We start from the raw sequence: 17,325 nt of genomic DNA on the forward strand, positions 1-17,325 counted from the left end.
GAGAGCTGGTCTGAGTGGTCAGACTGGTCTGAGTGCGACATGTCTGGAGTGCAGGTCCGTGCCCGCCAGTGCATCCTTCTGTTCCCTGTGGGTAGCCAGTGTTCTGGAAACACCACCGAGAGCCGGCCGTGTGTTTTTGATGCCAATTTCATCCCAGGTAAGGGCAGGGAGGCTTGTCAGTGTGAACCAAATCATTTCCATCATTTAGAGAGGAAATGAGTCATAGGTGGGAGTTTTATCTGTCATTTGAGGTCTTGTTTGGTGGAACAGAGATGATTCTATCAACTCTTATGGTTTCAAGGTAATTAGTAGATTTACAGATAACTGTAGGTTTAGGCTTGAATTTGGGCCATGCGTGTTAAGAATTTTTTTCTAACACAATATCTCCTACAATTTACTGCCTATAACACGGTGAGACGATTTTGCTCAAAAAAATCAAAATAGATTATCCTGTTATTTTAACATTAGGCTAAATGCCTTTACAGTGCTGTGTGCATGTGTTTGTACGGAGAAAAAAGGCCAATTCTTTATGCAACCTTGGTTTACTTGGGAAGATGGAAACCTTCCATGGCTCTCATCTTGGAGAAGAGACTGGCTGGCCCTTGGGCTATAGGCTTTTCCATGTGAATCGATGTTCAGTTGTTGATGATAGCAAGTCATCTGTCATATGTAGGCATGGTGTTAGATATTTCCAAGTCATTTTGTCTATGTCCACTGTGGACTTTAGAGCAGTGATGTAGACCAAAGCAGAGACCAACCTCCTACAAGGTAATAATAGGTATTTACCTTGTTTTCTTCCACGTATGGAAAAAGTAACCACATTTTAGAGAAAATTATTAGCTTTAGCCTTATAAGGTGCTTCCATCATGTAAGGTATAGAACTGCAAGTATTTATTGTATTGTTTTCCTTTTTGGCCACAGACATATTGCTAATTCTTGTTACCCACTGAAAAATCAGTACAGGAAAGAATAATGTCTCTGGTCTCCTGAAATGGTGTTTGATCCCTGTGGGTTAAACCATCCCTAGGATCTGTTCTCTCGTTGGCATTTTACTTGGGTATATAATATGTGTCATGGCAAAGAGCATGAGTGGGTGCTGAATGGGGGCTTTATTTGACTTTATGGCGATTTCCTTGGAGCTGTAGTGGATTGGTCCCCTCTGCAGGGAATTTGACAACACTGCTTTGTTCAGAGGCAGGAACACCCAGGCAAATACTGTGGGGTGCACACCTGGCAGAATATTTGGTAACAGAAAATCAGCACATACTCTGGCCTTATTTTGAAATTAGTGCCCTGGTTTCAACCCAGAGGACCATAGCCTTTTCTTTCCGTGATAATGAAACTCACTCCTTCTTAATCCAGATGACCTTGACCAAATACATCTGAGGTTGGTTAAAACAAAGAAACATGCAATTTTTTTTTTAATAAGTAATCAGGCTTTTGGAACTTTGACTCACATAAAACACGAAATCATTAGACATTCTGTAAGTGACTCATTGATGTGCTCTTTCTTCCCAACACCCTTTACACATCGTGATTTAATTTTTTTTCCAGAAGTATCTGTGGCGAGATCCAGTAGTGTAGAAGAGAAACGGTGTGGGGGTAAGTTCCTCTTTTTAACTAATTTTTAATTAATTTCTGATATTTTCCCATCATTTCTTTTCCCATATGTTTCATGTGATGTTTGGCCCAAGAAGAACAGACTGGAGAAACTCTTGATCCAAACACCTTATACTTTGATTAGTATGAATGCAAGTAGTCAATATTTACATTTGGATGAGTGGTTCTCAGGTGCAATATCTACCAGCTCATCAGCATCACTGTGGGAGGTGGTAGGAGTGCATATTCTCAGGCCCTGCCTCAACCTGTAGGATCAAAACCTCTCTGAGTGGGGCCCAGCACTCTGTGGCTTAATGAGCTTTTCGGGTGATTTCTTTAGGTGGATGCTAATAAGCTTTATGAACCAGTGATCTTGATATTAGATATAGTTAAATTTCTTAAGAGTAAAAAACTCAGTTCAAGCATTTCCTTTATATTTATAGTGCAGATACATGGCAGCCAGCTTCTAACGTGCAGACTGCTGGAGTGACAACATTTTAATGGGGCATAAGGTTATACCTACATCTCTAGAGGTGGTTTTTAAACTTTCTGCAAATCTGAATGACAAAACTCACATTCTCTGGTTCCAGTTCATGCTAAATTTGGATTGACTGTCTATGTTTACCTTGTCTGGACAGGAGGGGCTGACTCTCCACTGGTCAAAGCCCATCCTCTGTCCACCTTTGGTAATCAGAGCTAGTATCCACACCAAGACCACAGATTCATCCATGTGGCTGGTGACCTATAAATATCCATTCCTGCCATAATCCAGTCCACCAGCAGAGTCCCAGAAGCTCAGCCAGAGGCTCTGGTCTTTGTTTATTTTCAATAAGAATCCAGAGCTTCGTGGATGTGTTTTAGGAATGTACATACTGTTATTAACTACATTAATTAAGAGCTTACTATTTGTTGCATTCTTTCTGTTTAGTTAGTTGTTAATCTGTTCATTTATTAATCTTTGCGGAGCACCCGATCCATGAGCTCTGTGAGGGGCACTGAGTTGACCATGGGGACACCAATAGCCCCAGCCCTTCTGGAACCAGCAGTCATATCATAAAAGACCCCAGTGCCTGAGACATTCAGTGTCTGGTGTCTGACCTACATTGGTTCAGAGAGCTCACAGACTGGCAGTCACTGACTTGGGATCCACTGGAAGATGAATAGACACTAGTTCCCATAAAAATAATCAAAGCTGTAAGTGTCCGTTAATATTTTTAAATCAGTCACTCTGCACCACCGTATTAAATGGCAAGAAATTGATCCTCACAAAGAGCGTTCACGTAGGTGCCTCGGCTCACAGTTCCTTAATGTAAAACCTTTGGAAATACAGGAGGGTTTTAGAATTTAGCATTTTTCAGATTTCAGGTGGGTCGTCTGGGGCATATGATGTCTATTATGTAACACTCTGCAGTGCCCAGGGCTACATTCTGTAACCAGTCTCTTTCATGATGCTTTGTGAAGTGTGGGCAAAGTGAAGGTGCCAATGCTTCTCCTGCAGTTCTATTTAGTTCTGCAGCAAAAGGGTCGGGTCAGGTCATGCTTTGCTGCCAGGTGAGTGATGAAAAATCCGTTTCCAGAGATTTTGGTTTTGTGAATTGCAGCCATGCACTGTCATCTGCATTAAGGTTGGTGAGAGTCAGAGGGATGAGGCCACTGGCCAAAGTTCACACAGGTAGTCAGCACTGGAGTCACAGATGGGATCCAGGCAATGGGAGCTGAGAGTACCATGGGAGAAGGATCCTGGCAGTGGGTATCTGGGAGGATTGTGTCTGGGGCAGCCCTGGTCAGGAGACAGTTTTGGACAACACCCAGGATCCAGGGACACCTGCTGCCCTCGGAGGCAGCGTAGGTCCAAAGAGAAGCAGAGTTTTTAAGGAGTGCCCCTGTCCTATGGGAGGCCAAGATAGAACTTCGGGTCACCCAGCTGATACCTCTGCAGAGTTGACTGGTCCTCCATGCCCATCAGAGATTCAAAAACCATTTTCCCCAGCCAGCCTTCTCTGGGTTAGGATATAGGAGACCTTCAAAGGCCTTGAACTTCTGGGAGAACATGGTGCAACATCCATTCCCATCCTAAAATGCTGCATCTGTGTGTCTGAGTCAGATGGGCTAATTGGCTACCCGATCCCAAATCAAGCCTTGACATGCTATTGATTAGATCATAGAGACATTCCTTACTCTGTAATATTCACAACTGATATTTTTAGATCTTTAGGCTGCTAACATTGACACACCAGGACAGGCAAGTCAGAGGTCATATGGATCTGATTGTAGGGCTGATGGGTAAAAGAAATCACCTAGCAAAGTATTTTGGGATGTTTAGGGAGACAACAAGATGTCTTTTTTTTTTCCCATTTGAAGAGAAATCAATCAAATTTTGTACAGGAAATCATCCAGTTGAGTGAACTGGGTAGGTGGTTTCTATTTCAGCTTTTCTGACCAAAAACAACAGAAAAAAAAAAAAAAAAAGCATATTCCAAGCAAAGAGCCACATTAAGCAAATTCAGAAGAGATTTAATATACACTATTTTTCCCTATGTAGAAAAATGTAGGCCTATTGAAATTTTTCAATTTATTATTAGTTTTAGTTTTAGTTTCATGAGACACAAAGACTAGATAATCCTCATTAATCCTCATAAAGATGTCAGTTGGCCCCAGCCTCCCCGGGCACCTGCACACGTGATCCATTTGACTAATGACAAAGTATCTGCATATGGAGAGCATCATGAATCTTTCACATGTTATAATAAAATGTTACCAGTGCAGCAGAAAGTACTTTTATCAGTAGATGGCGTTGACCCTGGGGAGTCAAGACGACTAAAGTATAAAACAGTGACAGCACATGTGAGATCTGCTCTCGCTCTCGCTTACCTTGAGCACAGTTTCAGTGTGATGGTGGACGCTTCTGGTGGTGGCTGCTGGGATGCCCCCTGGAAGCTTTGTCCAACCGGCCCCCGTGGGGGGCTGTCCAGCTCTGGAGGCTTCAGACAAAATCGGGAAAGGCCAGAGGCTTATGAATTGCTTCCATTTTGTTAAACCACGGACCAAAGAATCAAGAAGTGAAAAACCGGTGGATGTAGGGAGCAGGTGATGCTTGTGGAATATTCTAGTAACATCTGCCGGGATTTATCCAGGGTCTGGTGCTGAAGACTTGGACGCCTGCATTAGGAATGGGGTAGGAGCAAGGGGGTTGCAGCTTACAATGAACCCAGCCTCTGTGCATGCTGGCCACTCACCTGGGGAGGCCGCTCCCTCTCTCAGGGGTCCCGGGAACACGGCATCCGGGAGTAGCAAAGGGACATGGCATAGAGGGAGACGTGAGGGTGTGGGGACAGTGAGGGTACCCCACCTCTGCTGCACATTCGGGCAGGAGCCAGGGTGGTTGAGGGGCAAACACCCCAGGGCCTGGGTGCAAGGGACAAGCTTGTAGGCCTTCTCTCCCTGAGAGCCTGGGGGCCTCTCTCTGTGGCTCTGCGATTTGCCTGGTGTCTGCAGTGTGCCGAGAAGGCATTTCCAGTGGTTCTCTTTGGGTGCAGGATGGACAGACAGATCAGGGAAGAGCATGGGTGGCACTGCACCCCCTGGTGGTATGTGGAGGGGACATCCTGGGGGAAAGCCAGTCCTCGGGATGTGTCCTGGGTGCAGGGACAAGGCCAGTAACCCACAGGCGACAGGTTACACATAGCACCAACACAGCGTAGAAAAAGCAAGGTCATGTTCTGCTTCACCCGATTTTCACTAAGCCCAGCTTCATGAGCATTGCCCAGATGTTATCTTTATTCCCTGAAAGGCTTGAAACCTTCATTGTGTGGTGTTCTATCAACACATGATGAACGTCTATTTTTCTGTGTGGTTGTTTCTCAGACATTACAAAGATCTTTGTTATGTTACCTTGATGTCCCTCAAGCCAATCCCATATTATAGACATAAATCCATGTCTGCTCATTTTTTCAATATCTTGTATTCATAACTCAAGGAAAATAACCCAAAGATGCTATTTAATAGAAAAAAATATGTGAAAGAGGGTTGTTTCATAACCATTTAAAAGATCATATTTTATTTCTTCAGCACAAATGCTTTATTTCTTTGGTACAAAATTTTCTTCATCAGGTCTCCAAAATACAGTACTTTTGAGCAATAATTGGAAGCAGTAAATGCATTCTCACTTTGTTCATATAGGCTGTAGGCAGAGATGCTCCACCTGTTAAGGAGCATGGAAAAAATGTTCTCTAGGAACCCCCTAGACCAGAGATCATGCTGCACTTGAAACAGATGAACAGACTTGTGCAATCCTTTAAACGAAAAAAATGCTTCTGCTAGTATATTAGGGTGATCTCCTAAAGACTCATTATAGTCCGTAAGAGCATTCACTTAAAATATGCTGTGCTCCCTGTGGGGGAGTGTGTTGGTGGCCATGACATTTCAAAGGAAGGTCACGGGCCTTTTATTTTGTCTTGCTCTTTTCATCAAAGTGCGTTGAGCTGTTGAGTAGTGTGTTCTTTTCCAAAGGAGCATCACTTTTGATACTGTCTTCCCAGAGTTCAATGTGTTCCACATGATTGCCGTGGGGCTGAGCAGCTCCATCCTGGGCTGCCTCCTTACTCTGCTCATCTACACCTACTGTCAGCGGTACCAGCAGCAATCTCACGACGCCACCGTCATCCACCCTGTTGCTCCTGCCCCGCTCAACACCAGCATAACTAACCACATCAACAAACTGGACAAGTATGACTCGGTGGAAGCCATCAAGGTAAGGGATCGGCAGATGGAGGTGCAAGGAGGGCCCTGGGGGCCATTGGCCAAGCTCGGGGGTGGGGGGTGGCTTGAGTGAAAGAGTGGAGAGCAAGGTAACGGGTGCCCCTCATGGTGAGCTGCCGTCTTAGCTTTGCTTTGCCTACAAAAAAGATGGCGCCTTCTATGGGGAAGTAGGGTAAAAATAGGACTTGGAAACAGCAATGGTTAAAATGCCAGAAAATATTGGGTCATTGGCCGATGTCCAGCTCTGCCTCCAATCCCCAGGATGACATCCTGAGAAAAATTGTTACATTATGATAAAAACTATCTTCAAATAAATTTTATGCATAATGAAGGCTCTTCAGCTTTGCATGCTATTATGTGACTAGTGTGGGATGAAGTGTTCTGTTAAATTTTCTCAATGGGTGATTAATTCAGTGTTCGTCCCAGAAATAGAGAGTCAGTGGCCAGTCTCCTCGTTCTGAGGAAGAAGGAGTGGAAAGGACATCAGCTCTGGACCAGGCAGACCTGAGTCCATGAGTCACCAGCTGAGGCATTGTGTGTCAGGGTTTAGAATACAAGTCAGTTAATTCGTTGAACCTCAGTTTCTTCATCTTTAAAATGGGTATAGCAATGTGTACGGTCATATCTCTGTTGTGAGGACTAAATGGGATAACATGCAGGAGTCGGGGTATAGCTGGAAGGACACACAGGGCTCTTTTCGACTTCACCCCACATGCCCTGCCACCCACATGAATGAAGGACGTTCTCATTTTGATATTCCTCTTAAATTAGTGGTTCCCGTAACATTCCCAGGGAGCATTTTAATGCTCTCTCTGCTATGATGGTTTCCTTTGAAATTTGATTTCCTTCCCATGTGGGAATATAGAACGTCTTCAGCCCTTACAACTTCAGGTGGTTGGGAGGTCTTGTGTCCTGGGGACCACAGTGTCCTCTCTTGTTTACTTGGACAGAGACAGAGCCAGTTGGCTTTTACCCGTGCGTCTTGCTTACACCAGGATCCAGAACCCACCAGCACCTGATGCTAATCACCTGCTAGGGCCAGGGAATGAAGCCCCAGGCACTAATAACACTCCCTTCACACCCTCTCAGCACTGAGCTCCCAGAGTATGAGGAGGAATGTGAGCTCCTTTTATGAGCAAGAACCTTTCAAACAAGCCTTCAGAATCCAAGAATGGGGCTCCTCTAAATGTGATTCCAACCTATTGACTTGTGTGTTACTTTAAATGTCTCAAGAGAATTTAGCTGGTCTTCTGATCTCACTTGAGATCCAGGAACCACCCAAGATAATACGAAGTTTCACTGCTAGGAGGGCAGAGGGCTCTGAGGGCACTGACTGCTGCCTAGTCTCTAATGATCCTTCTGGAACTTTCTTCTGATACCTTGCCCAGACCAGTCCTGGACAGTTGGCCTCTGCCAACCATCTGACATCTTTATCAGTTCTTTTAATATTGAGGGTAAATATTAAATAGTTTGCATTTTGAAAGTGTAGGTGACTTTAATGACTTAATAAGGAAGGACAATCCGTGTCAGAAGTGGCTACAGTAGCCTGTGTTGGGGGGTCCATAGCTGGGCCCCCCAATAATGTGCATATTATGGCCTGCTGAATGAGAAGGTACAGGCCACACGGGATCAGCAGGCAGCTCCCTCAGCACCCGAGCTCCTCCTTTGGGGGAAGAGAAACCCCGGGATTGTTTTAACTGAAGGCACAGTTTCAGTACACTCACTCAAAGGAAGTCAGGTCCCAAGGATTATTACTTACCCATGCCCGTGAGCCTGGGGAAGGGCAGTCCTCCATCCCTGGTCAGCAGTGAGCAGGAGACAGAGAGAGGGTAGCACACCTGTTACTTATAAGGTGGTTCGGGCAGACATCACTCACGTTTTACAGGCTCAGCTCTTAAGTGGCTATTTTATTTTTTAATTTTATTAAAGATATTTATTTATTTATTTATTTAGAGGGTGAGTGAGCGGAGGGGAGGGGCAGAGGGAGAGGGAGAGAATCTCAAGCAGACTCCCCACTGAGTCCATCTCAAGTCCCTGAGATCATGACCTGAGCTGAAATCAAGAGTCGAACACTCAACTAACTGAGCCACCCAGGCGCCCCTCTAAGTGGTTATTTTAAAAAGTGTCCCAGGATAGCTCTATACTGAGGAATCTCCATACTGTTTTCCAGAGTGGTTGCACCAGCTTGCATTCCCACCAACCGTGTAAGATGGATCCCTTTCTCCACATCCTCGCCAACATGTGTCGTTTCCTGCCTTGTTAATTTTAACCATTCTGACTGGTTGCGGAAGGGGAGGTGTGTGGGGGATGGGGTAACTGGGTGATGAGCATTAAGGAGGGCACGTGATGTGATGAGCACTGGGTGTTATATGCAACTGATGACTCATTGAACACTACATCTGAAACTAGTGATGTACTATATGTTGGCTAATTGAATTTAAATTAAAAAATAAATTTAAAAAAAGGTGCCCCAGGAAAAGCAAAACAGGAACTTATGTGGAAACACTAAACTGGGGTCCTTAGGTAAATGTTCAGACTCTGGGTCTGAATGGGCTTGTCAGGCTGCAAAATGCCCAGGCAGCAACTTAGAATGGCTGTTTTCTCATCACTTGCTCACCTGCTAACTGTAGAAAATGAAAAGAAATCAAGCCATTTGAAATTTCATGCATTTACTTAAATAAGCTCCTTCAAAATCTCTTATCAATGTATCTGTCTGTGATAATCAGAAAGCAGCTTAAATTCTACTCAGTTACATAACATTCAAAGTGTCTGTTGATTTGAAATCACTAGAGTTTTAGGTTTGTTGAAGGTTTAGATTTCTCAAGATCTATATATCAAAAATTGCCAACCTCATTCTGGTCATGAGGCAGGTCCTCAGGAAGGCAAATAAGGGGAGGAAGCAAGTAAGTGAGAAATCATTTTAGAACAATGGAGCCTCAGAAGGGAGTTCAAGTTCAACATAATCGTCCCCTCATTATGTTATCTTTCCGAAATACTGCTTGTGGAGTATTCTTAAATCTTTCTTTTTATTATTACTTTACTTTTTACAGGCATTTAACAAAAACAACTTGATCCTAGAGGAAAGAAACAAGTACTTCAACCCGCATCTCACTGGGAAGACCTATTCTAACGCCTACTTTACAGATCTCAATAATTACGATGAGTACTAATAGCTGTTATATTTTTGGCTTCTTGTAATCCCCCAGTTTCTCAAGGCCTGTCCTCCATGACTGCCCATGTTTCCAAGACTTCAGAGATGAAGTTTGGATACATTTCAAGTGCATTTCAAGCCACGAGTGTCCCATTGCTGCCAAAAACAGACATCCTTAAAAGCAACAAAAATCTAAATATGATGTCGTGAAAACCTGGTCTAAGTGCTTGATCGTTGTTGAATGAGCCATGCGTGAAGTTTTGTTTTGTTTTGTTTTTATTGTGTTCAGTCCATTTTTCTAACAAGTCCGTTGTTTTCGTGAGCTTTTTAATAAATGTACCACCCACATAGGAAGGAGTCTTTAGAAATAGGAATGTCTTCCTGCTCTTGAGCATAAATCTTCATGATGTTTTAATTCAAGAAAATAGACACTTCCATTGAGAGTCCCCCTCCCTCCACAAGGAGTGTTAGGTCCATAGTATTTGATAAAATGAAGGATATGAATGTGGCTGTATAGTTATTCACCATGGATCTCCCATCTTCCCAACCTGGATAATTCTGTGGAATCCTTGGAAGCAACTTGTGTGTTTGGACTTTGGATGGTTCTCACCTGGGCAAGGGCAGGGATTCACCCTGGCTTGGGTCTACAGAGGTGATGGTATGAGGTGTGACACACTCATCCCTCTGTTGGTCTTGATGCAGTTCTTGTGTTGTCCCTGGTGGAGTTGAGCTTAAAGACCAGAGGCTCAGGCATGATGAAGGGTCCAGCATTCTGCGCAATGCTGCAAGGCTAGCCGCCATATTCTCACTTCTGGATTTCCTAGCATTCCAGGGAGCTCTTTGTCACGTGGTTGGCCCGGAAGCCTACCTGTCCGGTCCATAGTAACATCCTGAAGAGCCATCTGTAAAACCACCACTCGTTCACCATTTGGATATCCTCCTCAGCCTCTCTTATCCCTGCAAGGAAAGATCATGAACATTCATAACACCAATGAGGGAAAGTATTAAAAATACTTTGAAATATAATTGAAACCAACTTTTTTTTTCCCCGTGTTATAGGAAGGTTCGAAAGAACTGACATTTAAGGAGAAGTAACTTTTTATTTTCTGTCTCCTGATAGAACTAGTGTATGGCAATCAGCCCCTTCCCAGAGCATTACTGACGTGTAGAACTGGTTTTCTGCAGCCCATCGATGTACATATTGAAGAGTGCCCCAAGTACCCAGCTGTCATTTGCTGCCTCCGGGTCCGGTGAGGAGGTTCTGGTGCCTTGTGTTTCTATCTATCTCAGTGCTGCCCTCCCCTCCGCCCCCTCCCACCTCTCCCTGCACGGAGGCAACAGCATTTCAACATGTACCTTGAGAAAGCAGGGAAGTGAGGTTGTCAATGATCCCTGTGGTTCTGAGCATTGATCACCGCTAAGCATTTCAGAGTGCCGTCATGTATTCATAGAGGTCCCCGAAAGGAAAAAAGCGGGAGAAATTACTCATAAACAACTGATAAATAATACATGGCAGTTGGTTGAATAATTTTTGGAAGAAAGAACAAGATTGAAACTGCTCATCGGACACCCCTGACCGACATGGACAGTAAGACACGTTCTTATTGCACAGTGAACCTTCAGATCGGTGAACGTACGCAGCGCGGGCAGTGAGGAACACAGACTTATTAGCATACGTGTTTTTATCCTATCCAGTTGAAAGAAACAATTTCAGAAAGTGTTGGGGGAAATCCCACGTTTAGTCAAGAGTATTGTTGTATTGAAAATATTCTCACATACCCAGATTTTCAGAAGCTACTCTACTAAAATTCCAATTTAAATGGCAGGGGGTCTCCGGGAGGTCGGAGAGGTCGCACCTGAATGGTGTTCTGGGTCTTTCCAGGGGGGAGTCCATGTTGCCTCTCCTGCGTGGCTTGCCCGCTGTGTGAGTCCGCTCTGCTTGGACACACAGAGCCTAAGTCCACACTGAGGAGGTGAAATTCAGCCAGCTGGTTTCCTCATTGTTCCTCAGCTGGATTTGCATTGGATGCTTTAACTTGTGTCTTCACTTTCCTTTAAGAAAAATGTCCTCACTGTGAAGCACAATGTAGTTGCTTTTGAATCCCTTCCCCAGTGTTTTCTAAGCTTAAAAGGTCGTTTTATCCCCCCTGGGAAAGAGAATACTAATATTTGGAGAAGGCATCCGTGGACCTGATTAGAAATGCTTTCTAAGTGCTGTCCATGCTAGACTTCAGTCCATCCCCTGCAGTGACTGGGGGCAGCACCCACCCTCCCCTTGGAGTTTTCACGTTTGCTGATTATATGTCCTGGAACTTACCGCTGCTGAGAAATGCTCTCATCTTTGTTCTCTGAAACTCTACTTAAAGAAAAATTACTCTGGCTTCTCTCTCTCTCTCTGTGTCTCTCTCACATTCTCCTTATTTCACAGAATTTCAATTCGTTAAGAATAATTTTAACTATAATCTAAGTATTTTAAGCAGCTACGGAGTAACTTTTGCTTTTCCATCCTTCTGCGGCTGTTGTTCGTAGGTGTGTGCCTCCCCTCCATACCCCTGGTTGTTGCCTGAGCCCCAGGCGGCCTTTCACAGGGGTGCCTCCCACGTCCACCCGGACCTTCTCCCTAAAGCAGCTCTCCTGGAGGCTGCCACATTCGCCTTCCCCGTGGGTCACATTGTAAGTTTCTGGATGACTTTTTCTTTCAGTCTTTATCTTTTTTTTCTTTTCCTTCCTTCTGTTTTCCTCTCTCCCTCTCTCCTTCCTTCCTTCCTTCCTTCCTTCCTTCCTTCCTTCCTTCCTTCCTTCCTTCCTTCCTTCCTTCCTTCCTTCCTAGTACAAGCAGCACAGATATGGACTAATACTTTTAAGCCGCACCCCCTCTGAACCTAACATCGAATGACACTAATCATAGTTAAATCTCTAGGATTATTTCTGGATAGGGTTGAAGTTTGCCTGTTTTCATTAGGAAACTGGCTTTCGGCTCACATTAGTCTTCAGAAGTGATTCCCAGCAGCAGGGCTGGTCAGGGTCCTTTCTCCAGACCAAACGAGTGCCCATCCAGAGCGCCCAGCCTACAGAGGCCCACGTCCTATGGAAGGAGAACACTGCACGGCTTTCCCCAAGGAGCGCTGTGGACCAGCGGCTGGCATGAGCCCAAGGGCTCGTCACCCCTGAGAGATGGGACTGTGACTTGGGAGGACCTCTGCCCCACGGAAGCCCCACCGCCACCAGACCCGGTGCTTCCCTGCAGGGTTGCCCAGTTCGCTGGAGGTCCATGTCCCTGCTGCTTCAGGGAGGCTTCTGTGCCCCATTCCTGCGGGGATGTTCCGCAAGCCCACTTGGGTGCATTCTGAGGGCAAGTGGTGCTTCCTTGTGTGTGTATGCGGGGCGGGTGGAGGTGCCACAGGGCCTGCAGAGGAGTGGACTGTGGGGGGACACGCATCCCTGCCCCAGAGAAGCCCCTGTCCCTGGGAAGGGGCCGCCCTGTGCTCAGGGTGGACCAGGGTGTGGCCCCATGGACTCGTGGAATGATGCCAAAGAGAAGAGAAGCCAAGGTGGGAAAAGGTGAAAATGGGGACCTGGTGGCTCCCGAGCTGAGTGTGAGGGCCGGTCCCAGGTGGGGAGCCACGATGCACGCACAGTTCTTGGGGTCCGATGCCAGGACTCTTCCAGGACCAACTGCCCGAAAGGCGGGAGTTTCAGCCGAGGGTGGCCTTATTTACTTATTTATCTGCACATGGGTGAGAGTCGTGGGACTGAAAGCCCAGGAGGGTGAGTGTTTCCACTGGAGGCTTTGGTAGAATCCGTGGGTCAGACCACCTTCCAAGTTATGGACAAAGTCTCAGCGGAGGAATCCCGTGTCTCCAGAGCCACCTACAGGATACATGAGTGGTTAACGGAAGATCGGAGGAGATTTTATGTTCAATATATATCAAGTCTGTACTCAGCTAATCATTTTGCATAAACACTCCCTTAATGCACACTGAAGGTGCAGTCTTGGTAGTGTCTGAAATCACAAGTATCCTGATGCTTCTTTATGATATTTACTTGTTTTTAGAATAAATCGTGGACATGTCCCCGACACTGTCAAAACACCTTCAGCAGGATCTTTTACACTCCATTGGGGTTTTCTGGCGTGTGGCATTTGGGGTCCACTCCATTGAAGTCAGCATTTCCATCTCAAAAGCTTGGCTCTGGGGCACCATCCAGGGGCAACAGGTACCAGTGGGGGATATAGTGAACTGCTTCTACCTCAAAGCAGCCATTCTCCACAGAGCAGGACTGTCCCTAAGCCTCCAGCTCCAATAATCAGTGTTCCCGAAGGTGGGAATTACAATGAGAACCTTAAATCAACTCATACGCAAACTCTTTGCTCTTCTTTTTGAGATGAGGCAAAAGTGGAGTTCTCGGATTGCGTTGGCATGCCCAATACATTCATCCCTTCTCATGTCTCCATTACGTCATGGCCATTCTTGTTACCTGGTGAGAATATGTGGACACAACATGGCAGATCTGATTGCCTATGATTATCTATTGTCAGAAAACAAAGCCATGCTGAGCAGCACCTTGCTTCTCTGGGCAATGGGTGTGAAGTGGGAGAACGTAAAGTAACTGTCACTTTGACCAGAGGAATACACAAAAAGGAATGCCAGTTATTCAGAGATCAAAGATTTGGAGACCAGAAACCATTATGGAATTTATTTCTGCTTTTCTCCTCTATTGAGATCATTAATAATAATTGATTGAAAGATGCTTTGTAACTGTACACATACTGACTCAAGGTATTCCTATTCTCTGTTTTGATAATCTGATAAAATACAGGGAAATAAATTGCTGGAATCCTTGGTTTTCCCTTTGGAAACTGAAAAGTAATGAACAAGATGCAATGTTGGATTATTGGCAGGGATTTCTATAATGACTATTCTGTCATTTTTTTTTTTATTATCCTGTCTCCTTTTTTTAATGGACTTATATTAAAGATGTGTTATACATATTTTGGGGAGCAAGTGGATCAAGGTTTTTTCATCTGTCACATGTCGCATTATCAAAAATTTGATACATGTTACAAAAGCATCAGGAATGGAGATTGTTCTCTCTTGAAAACATAGCTTACACGGCACAGGGACTTAGAACATCGTCAAAACCAAATTCAGAGCCTGACACCAGGTGTACGGTTCCTAACGTAAGCTGCCTCGTAGTATTTGCAAAAGATCGTATTTGTTTTGCCATCGAAAGCAATCAAGCTTATTACCCATGACCAGAGTCAGAATCCATTTTTGTTCAAACAGGTTTTACTGTATTTACATGGTGGGGGTAACTAGGCAAGGATAGTTTAAAACCAGAAAGGAACAAAGTAGAGAGAGAAAACCACTCTGTGGCACTTCTTAAACCAACATTTTGGACCAGCAATGCCATCCACCCCATCTCTTTATATTTAGGAAGAAATCTGAGGCCAGTGGTTGGAACATGAGTGACCCTATTCTTTTTCAGCTTCGTGGCAACTTAATGCCAAGTAGTCCAAATGTTAGGGGAATGGTAGTTCAAACTGGTTCAAATGCTCGATAAATATGAGCTAGGAGCAAAATCTGGATTCTGGAAAATCCCAAACTGTCCTTCTATCATGTCACTGAGAAAAAAGCATTGTTCTCCATCCCATGTAAGTGCAGATAGTTTAATTCCCTATAAAAAGTTGCCAGTGCCTTGTTTGAGATGGTGATTTATCATCTCATCTGGATATTATTGGTTCCATTTCAAAGCAGAGGATTGACTGGCTGCACTTTGAAGAAAATCTTGTATGTCTCTTTGAACTCAGGAATAGAAAATGACCCATGGAGCACATCCTAGGTGTGATGTCTGCCCCCACTGGGTAGAGCATGTCGCACCACAACAGGGGCAGATGTGTGTTCCGAGTTCAGGTTATTCTGGTCTCAGCCTTCCAGAAAGTGACATCACTTTAATTATACATCTTCCACAAAACACATTAGGGTTTGGTCTGTGGTAGGGATGCCGATGTGCTGCCAGTCGAAGTTAGAGTGTTTGTTACTGTCGCTCTTCAGGCAAGTCCACAGATAGAGGAAAATCAGGCTGGTGACAGCTGGTACAGATACACTGAGTGGAATGAGAACCACCTAGAACTTTGTGCGCTTTTTTTTTTTTTTAAGCCAACGTCAACACTGCTTACAAGTACACAAAGTTGTCAACCTTAATTTGGATTAAGAAAGTTAATGGTGTTTTCTCTGCTAAAGGTGTTTTTTCTTATACGGTGACTGTGGCCAACATCGAACTTGAACTTCTGCCCTTTGAAAGAAAGCACGGTTTGAACCTTCAAGCCCAGCTCCTCCATTCACCACTGAAACTCTACGTCATCTGCAAAGAAAACGCACAAACTTGGTCCAGTGTAGGATTCTTCAAAAGTGGGTGACAAAGCTTGTGTGTTATGCCCTTTGACGTGACTTATGAAGATGTTATGCTATTAAATGCCTCGTTCTGTGTTAATTTACTGTTGCTGTTTTGTGATGCAAAATAAATGTATTCGGGATTGTTTCAGTTTTTCACTGAACCTTCTCCAAAGCCAACTACAGCCCTTGGGAAACTTGCAGAAAGTTCTTGACCTTAAAATTAATTTTTAAAAGACAATAAGTATTAATCATAATAGGGCTTTTTAGATGAGGTAGCATTTGCCTTTCCCTTCCTTTGAATGAAGAACTGGAGTTTTGATTGCCCTGTTGGAATCCTCGTGAATTGCCAGAACTTTCTTCACTGGGCCGTTGGGTGCACTTTTTTTCTGTCCTTACGTTCGGTTTTCAAGGTTTCATTTGAACAAAAACCTTATTAGAAATGTGTAATACAGATTCCCAGTAGTCTTCACTTTCATGTTTTCTGTTCATCAGTTCATTGGTCTTAAATGCTCACTTGACAGCTGTCCAGGTCTATATCCAAGAACGTTGTTTAATGACACCTGACAGATACATTGCTTTCAAAAATCAGTTTGAGGTACCAACTGTGGCATCCCAGGCAGGGAGCTCATGAGCTGGTACGTTGAATCCAGTATGGAAATTTTGAGAAGAGGCGGGTTGGGGGGGTTACCCGCCGATCAGCAGAAACCAACTCACACCTGCTCCAGGTCCCAACTCTGAGGAAAGCAAACATATTTATAAGATAAAATGAGCTGTTACTACAGAAGGGGAAATGCCGTGCTCACTGCTCTTGGTGAATTGCCAGTTTCTATAATCCAAACCAATTCATCTTTTTTAAACAATAAATTCATGAAGAATGATCTTGAGTGCCACTAAGAGTGCAATCTTCCCTCCATAGCATCCCCTCCACACCATCTCTATCTGCCAACATTTTCGGACAAAAGAAGAGAATCCTGACTATGTACAGTATAAATTGTATTATATTTTTTGTACTTATGTTTTATGTAAATAGTTTGTCTCATTCAATTGTATGTGAGCATTGAAATAAATCCTACCATTTAGGAAACAATTTAGTGGAATTGTTCTTTGCCTCAACTTCCCTTTGCCCCCAGAGGTGCTAAGGCGTAACAGCTCCTTGAAGAAGGTTTCATCAGAGTGAGACTGGACAGCCTTCTGGGCAAACCCCCGATCAAGCTCCTGTTTGTTCTTCAGATCCCAAGGCCTCTTGAGTGGTGGCCAAGATCGGCAGCCCCACAGCTTCACGATGATTCTGCAATGCAGTAAACAAGTAATAGAAATATTTCTGCAGGCGACAGGACCTACGTGAACAGGAAAGCCAACCAGGGTTTTAATTTACTAGGGGTCGATATCAGGTACTGTTGATGGTTCATTCATTAAGTTCTT

At 44.4% G+C, this 17,325-nt stretch overlaps 1 protein-coding gene across 5 annotated transcripts in view; it reads left to right on the forward strand.

The window, feature by feature from the left end:
- The window catches only part of SEMA5A (semaphorin 5A), a 472,196-nt gene extending 455,206 nt beyond the window's left edge, over positions 1–16,990 (forward strand). For 4 of the 5 annotated variants that reach the window (XM_045863616.3, XM_064596869.1, XM_064596870.1 and 1 more), the window contains exons 20-23: positions 2–157; positions 1,555–1,602; positions 6,138–6,349; positions 9,408–16,990. In XM_045863616.3, coding sequence (XP_045719572.1) covers positions 2–157; positions 1,555–1,602; positions 6,138–6,349; positions 9,408–9,527 — 536 coding nt within the window. In that variant the 3' untranslated portion in view covers positions 9,528–16,990. Of the gene's footprint in view, position 1; positions 158–1,554; positions 1,603–6,137; positions 6,350–8,527; positions 8,701–9,407 lie in introns of those variants that run through there. The other variant, XM_064596872.1, reaches the window with a different exon arrangement.
- The last annotated feature ends 335 nt before the right edge of the window (positions 16,991–17,325 follow it).

Source organism: Mirounga angustirostris, unplaced genomic scaffold (assembly GCF_029215605.1).
Source record: "Mirounga angustirostris isolate CCGP_5_RB_7025 unplaced genomic scaffold, mMirAng1.0.hap1 SCAF_7, whole genome shotgun sequence".
Taxonomy (NCBI): Eukaryota; Metazoa; Chordata; class Mammalia; order Carnivora; family Phocidae; genus Mirounga; species Mirounga angustirostris.